The sequence below is a fragment of the Centroberyx affinis genome, unplaced genomic scaffold, assembly GCF_046629955.1.
Source record: "Centroberyx affinis isolate AG114_WGS23_722 - 3 ecotype Tasmania unplaced genomic scaffold, CSIRO-AGI_Caff_v1 ptg000539l_1, whole genome shotgun sequence".
NCBI lineage: Eukaryota > Metazoa > Chordata > Actinopteri > Beryciformes > Berycidae > Centroberyx > Centroberyx affinis.
Genome location: NW_027279187.1, coordinates 5001 through 11371, shown reverse-complemented (window position 1 = coordinate 11371; position 6371 = coordinate 5001). Strand labels below are relative to the sequence as shown.

General features: G+C 41.4%; 1 protein-coding gene across 1 annotated transcript; it reads right to left on the bottom strand.

Annotated features, from left to right (window-relative positions):
* Window positions 1–730: 730 nt before the first annotated feature.
* LOC139642873 (astrotactin-2-like) lies at window positions 731–6098 on the bottom strand (the record flags this gene model as incomplete). The annotated part of the gene is made up of 3 exons (XM_071517909.1): window positions 731–968; window positions 5132–5315; window positions 5998–6098. Coding segments are annotated over 3 exons (523 nt in total), but the record flags the coding sequence as incomplete, so codon positions are not given.
* Between the last annotated feature and the right edge of the window lie 273 nt (window positions 6099–6371).

The following is a 6371-nucleotide window of genomic DNA, read 5'->3' as shown; positions in this document are numbered from 1 at the left end:
GTTTGAATGCCACCCACTCAGTGTTTGCATCATTTTAAGGCTGGTGATATTTGCCAATCCTGTTACCACACAAAGCAAGTCTTAGTATTTGAATTTAATTAATAAAATTCAGTACAAGACTAACCATATGATTTATTAATTTACTAATTTTAAATGTATGCAAAATGCTATTTTTAAAAATTAATGTGAACTTGAAAACAAATAAGAAAGTGATTTTCCAATGGCTTTAACTGCCTCGTTTCAATTTCTCCATCCAAATGAAGGTAGTAAAGGCAAATAAGTAATGCTATCGATTTCTCCTTTTTTTTTTAAGTGTTCCTCTTAAGCCTCAAAGCACCGCAAAGGAACTACAATATTACATTCAGTGTTTTTAAGCCAACCACTTTTTCTCTTGGCTGATAATTTACATGTTCACACTGCAGTTCCTCATTGATATGTGCAATCACTGGCATTTTGCAGTTGAGAAATATACTTTCTCCATGTTTTTTTTTTTTTTATAATCTTCTCTGTCCCCAATTTAATAAAAGTAGGCCACACAAAAATATGTTTTTCGGTAGCTTTTACACACTGTCCAGTGACTTTTGAGGTTTTTTAGGCTCTCCTGGTTTTCAAAATGCACCAGTCACTTGAGAGACACCTGCTGCAGAGTGGCGTGAGGAGGAGGAGGTACATCAGTAAACGATGTCATTTCGCAGGGGCAAAACGTACAGCTTGTCTCCAAACGCCTGTCTCATCGGAGTTTGGTGTTGCCGTATGTGTTGCGCTGTACAGAGATGAGCTTCTCCATGCAGGCGGTACGGGTCTCGTGTAAGGAGCTGTGCCACATGTTACTGGAAGGTCGGACGTCCTCGCTCCGGCAGTACACATAGGCCATAGTGTCGGTGCGGCTCTGGATGTAGGCGCTGCGCAGGAGGGCCCGGCAGTAGCGGCTGATCCTCTCCACCCGCCGCAGGATCAGGTGGGCCTTTCTATCGGAGGAGGAGACAGAAAAACAATCATTCAGGCTCAAAATCATCACCAAAAATGTGTTTTTATTCATCTCATCAACATCATTTTCATCATCATTTCCACTTAAGTTACATTTTACATCCAGTATTATGCGTTATGTTACCTCCAAGAATATACTTAATTTGCATGTACTTGGATACAGCATTGAGATACACAGACACATTGACAGATTGAATGTTACCAGAGAGTCAGACAACATCTCCAGAACAGGGGGATGTTCTCTGTCTTTGGCAGAGATGGACGCTGAAGAAGTCAGAGGTTCCAACTGCAACTGTGTGTTTACAGTTTGGCCTCTCTGACCACACTGTCAGTCACTCTGGGTCATTACTACCAGATGCAATTGAATTCTTGAGTACTGATTCTATTGAATGCTGCACCAAGAGTAGCGAGTCCTTGTCTCTGACGTAAAGGAGCCATTTGCGAGGCCAGCTCAAGTTAGAAAAGGACACACACACACACACACACACACGCACACGCACACACACACACACACACAAGAAGTGTTTACAGTGTGATGCATCATTCCATACCTGCAGAACCTGATGATGAAATACCTCTCTATGTGTTACAGGCTGCTAAGCCAATATAGACAGATACTGACATGAGGAAAAGACACTCGGAGGAGAGCAAAATTCCGTTTGTTTTGAGAAGCAGTGTCTGCAGAGCATCAACATCTGTCTTTAGTTAAGCAAGGAGTACAGACAACCTTTTCACTTATTTGCTGAAAAAGGGGAAACATTTTCTCGCTTCCCTCAAATTCTTACATCTGAAACAACAGAATACCAAACATAATCAAGGGAATCTTGCAAGCAGATGGTCTAGGGACAAATTAACTACATCTAATGCCATTCATATGATGATGCTGAATGAGCAAGCAACTCAACAAAATCAAATGAGACATTTTAAGGGACACATTTTAATGAATATATTATTTCCATGTATCCTTTCAGGTTGATGCTACTGCAGATAATTGCTAAATACATCCAGTAAATCAAAGATTTTGGTTTCATGTGATTAAAGCAATTGAAGTAATCGATTACTACAAGAGTACAACTCCAACGCAATGCAGCCCACTGTAACTGAAAAAAAAAATAAAACAACAGGTCTTGGAAACTTGGAAGCTGCAATGTGGAAACAGAGAAAGCACACTGCAGTACAAAATAACAGTGCTGTTTACAGTAAAGGTAAAAACCAGTAGTAACCACGTATCACAGCATGTCCAATGAACAATACAATTATGAAGGGAGCTAGTATTCAGGCGTAACAATGCTAGTATGATATTTGGAGGCTCTCGGGATTCTCGGTTCCTGGAGGATTGCTGACTGTGCTTACGTTTCACTTGGCCATTCTGTTACCTTTTAAAAGGCACCACCAATAGAGCCGGCTCGTAAATTACCCCAACGAGGCTAAACCCTGCCAACTTCAGGCAGTAAATAACCATGCTCGCTCATCCAAATGCGCCCCCCAACCCTCACCCCCACCCCCACATCCCCCACCCCTCACCCCCAACCTCACCCCCACCCCCATTTCAGGTCCCCATGGCCACCCCATGCCTCCCACCCCCCTTCACCAATCAGAGAGAAGCACAATCTTCCTAAAGACCAAACTTATTCCACATTTATTATATTATTTATGGCTTGCGAGAAGTGCTTCCAGGCAGTGGGGGTGGACAAACCAAAACATTGGGCCGTAACTTAAGATCCAGTGTTGCCATGATCGCAAAACTATTGAAGTGTTGGACCAACAGCCTTGTCAGACTTGCATACATGGAATATTTGTTGTTCTTTATATTGCGAAAAAATACTTTCACTCTTCATTTCTCCCACTCGTGGAAGTAGGTGAGCTTCTCTGTCTCTCTATGTCATGTTGATGTCATGTGTATTCAACAGAGAATGATTGACAGGGGTTGTCCCATTCAGAGGTTGATTGGTGAGGGGTGGGGTGTGGGGGGTGGTGTGTTGTGGGGATGCAGAAAGAGGAGGAAATGGAGTTGGAAGTTGAGTTAGTGTTAGTTGACTATCAAATTTAGCGTTTGGCTTGGCTGTCGAGCGCTGTTTTGGCATCTCCGTGGTAATGCGAGGAGCGTCTGTAACCCCAGAGTTTTCACGCTGACCTTACCCGCTTCCTCTCCACTAGAGGCACTTAGGAAGTGGGAAGAAGGCAGGGCATGGGGCAATTGTGCAATTGCTGCTTAGAGGGATGCACACAATGACAGGAGAAATGCCTGAATGCCCTAAATCTGGCAGCGTCAGTCCAGACAGCTTTGGGTTTTGTTATGTAAGAAACCCCAGGATGACTGTTACTGATACTAAACAACACAAAAAAGTCATCAAACAAAATGACAAGCAGATTCATATAAACTGTGGCAGAATTGTGAAAAATAATGAAAATGATTTATCTAAAAAAGAAAACAACTCTTGCACATAAATATCCTGAGACAACTGGCTGCAACAATGATAAATATTTGAAGTATCTGTTAACCTCTCAGCTTGTCTTTTCACTGTTGTGGAAGAAATATTAATAGTAGTAACACATGAGGAAATTGCTTGTGTCTTCCTCCCAGTCTCTTTGTGTGTGTGTGTGTGTGTGTGTGTGTGTGTTTGTTTGCGTGTGTGGGTGTGTGAGACTATTAAGGTTATTAGAGGCCATATTCGGATTGAGTGGGGGACCTGCGGTTAAAAAGAGAACATAAATAACTGTGTGTGCATGTGTGTGCGAGTGTGTGTATGCGTTTCTATGTCAATATAAACCTGTTGACTGCATCATTGGAGGCGTGTGCAGTCCATTGTTCTGTGTGTACACTGCGTCTCTGCGTGCGTCTGTGAGTACATGTGCTGGTCTGTATGCCTCACAATTTCTGTTTGTGCATAAGTGTCACAGAAACAAAGTGAGAGTAATGGCTTGATAAGGTTATGAAATGTCTGGTATGACATGAATGCCATTAGTGGCACATCATCAGCACAACCTGTATTCAAGCCCAAAGCTTTGAATATTAAGCATATCCAAGCACTGTGAGACAATGGGATAAAACCATCCCAAAAATAAATGGAATACATATATGAAAGCAAAACATATATATCCATATGTTATAAATCTATATCTATATTTCCTATTTATAATATCTCAATCGACTGATAGACTAATAGATATATAGATAAACAGCAATATCATCACTAGTTAATTTAACATTTTTAGTTTTGAACAGTCACCCCAGAGCTATATCAGCTCTATGAGTGAACAAACAACATCCCAATCAACACTTCTCATTTCCAAATTATTGTCACTGAAAAAACAACACTTATTATCACTAGAAAATGTGCTGTGTAGTGTTTGGTTTATGGTCGATGCCCTTTGGCCCTTGGAACTGTAAATGTAAATTTACTGAAAGTGCTCGGGTCATTCTCCAGCTCCAGAGTGGGCAAAGAAGCCTTTGGTTGTGCCAACGGGGAACTGGAGCAACTGTCCCTGGTGTCCTAAAATCCATTCTACCATTTACTGGGGGACTCTGGACTTCACAGGGAACTGGAGAGGTGGGTTTTATGAATGAATATTCTGATCCCATACACAAACAGCGCTGCCTTTGTAAAGGCCCAAAGACACTGGCTCGCACTGAAAAGTCTTTGCAGAAACAAGGTTGTGATCTATAGACTTAGCACTTCCATCCAATCACCATTTGAGTAAAAATAAATATGAGTAAAAAGGTAAACGAGAGGAAATAAAAACATGGGATGAACTTGAGTACACAGAAATGAAAATATATGGCCACTCCGTGTGGCTTTTTTATGAGACTTTTTTATCCTTATGAGATGGTACTTAAATGGAACGAACTTCACCACGATAGGTTTTATGGCAATATGCAGTGTGTGTGTGTGTGTGTGTGTGTGTGTGTGTGTGTGTGTGTGTGTGTGTGTCATAGCCTGTCAGCTAAGGAGAAAGCAACACCTGTAAAAAACACAGAAATATTCTGTCTGGTGATGCTCAGGTGCCTGTGTCATGACTTGCTCACAATGAACACTATGACATCAATGCGACACTGACACCAAAAAAACTGTGATACCCAGCACGGCAAGAAAATGGGGCAACAATACTGAGAGCCGAAGTGACATTTCCAAAATCTTCTCACCTTGGGCCCAGCTCATCCTCACTACGCCAGACAAAGTCTCCGAACTTCTCATAGTGGGAATTGTAGTGGTGCTGGACTCGGTAAAGCAGCGGAGGGGGGATCTCCATCAGTGTGTTGTAAGCCGTCTGCTGCTCCTTTCCACTGGTGTAGCCGTTGTACAAGTTGTACACCTTGTCTGCTATTTCTGTAAGGGGGGAAGAGAGATGAGAGTAAGTGAGAGAGAGAGGGTGAGGGAAGGAAGGAATGAACAAAGGGGGAGAGTGAGTTGAGTCAGTGAGCAGCTAGTTGTGTGTGACAAATGGGGGACAAACAATTAAGTTACAGTTTGTCTTTTTACCACCACCTACATTAATAAACTACAATTAGATGAATGTTTGTGTGTACAAGTAGATGTGTGTGAGTGGGTAAGACAGATAGATAGATAGATAGATAGACAGATAGATAGATAGATAGATAGATAGATAGATAGATAGATAGACAGATAGATAGATAGATAGATAGATAGATAGATAGATAGCCTCCTTAATCTTCCTTAAATGTTTGGGTCAAGATTTATCAATTATTATATTCAATTTAATTTTCATTAGGTATTTATGCTTCTGCAAAAGGCTTCATGCCTTTCAATTAGAGAAGAAAGATATGTATGAACATGAGATCTGTATGATTGTGTATGAAAAAGAGGAAGAGATAATTACTGATGGTACTGTAAGAACACTGATGAACGTCTTTCAGTCTCCATGGATGTAAATACTGATGTATGAAATATGTGAAAGATGTGAAAGGAAGATGGAAGTGAAAGTTGAACACGGAAAAAATAAGTACAAGAAAGAACAGTAGATAAAAAAAAGTGGGATGGCAGGAACTACCTTCTGCTCGGCTATCATCCACCATCGGACAGGATGTCCGCACCGAGACAAAGCTTGACTCAGAGTGACTGCCTCGGCTATCCACTGCATAGAGAGTAAACCTGAGTAAGAAAGAGAAGCAACAGTGACATAAGTAATATTGTAAGTGTGATTATAGTCTCTAGACCAGGGAAGAAAGTCTGGGCGTCAGAAGTGAGCAAAAAGTGCTCAAAAACCATTGCTTAAAAGCCATTACCAAGCAACCGAGCAAGACACTTAACCTCTAACTACTCTGGTAGAGCTGCTTAGTGCGGGAGCCAAAATACAAGACTGTGTAGTATGTGGGTGTGTAACCCTCACTCCTCACTGCATTGAGTCTATAGCTGTAAATAAGT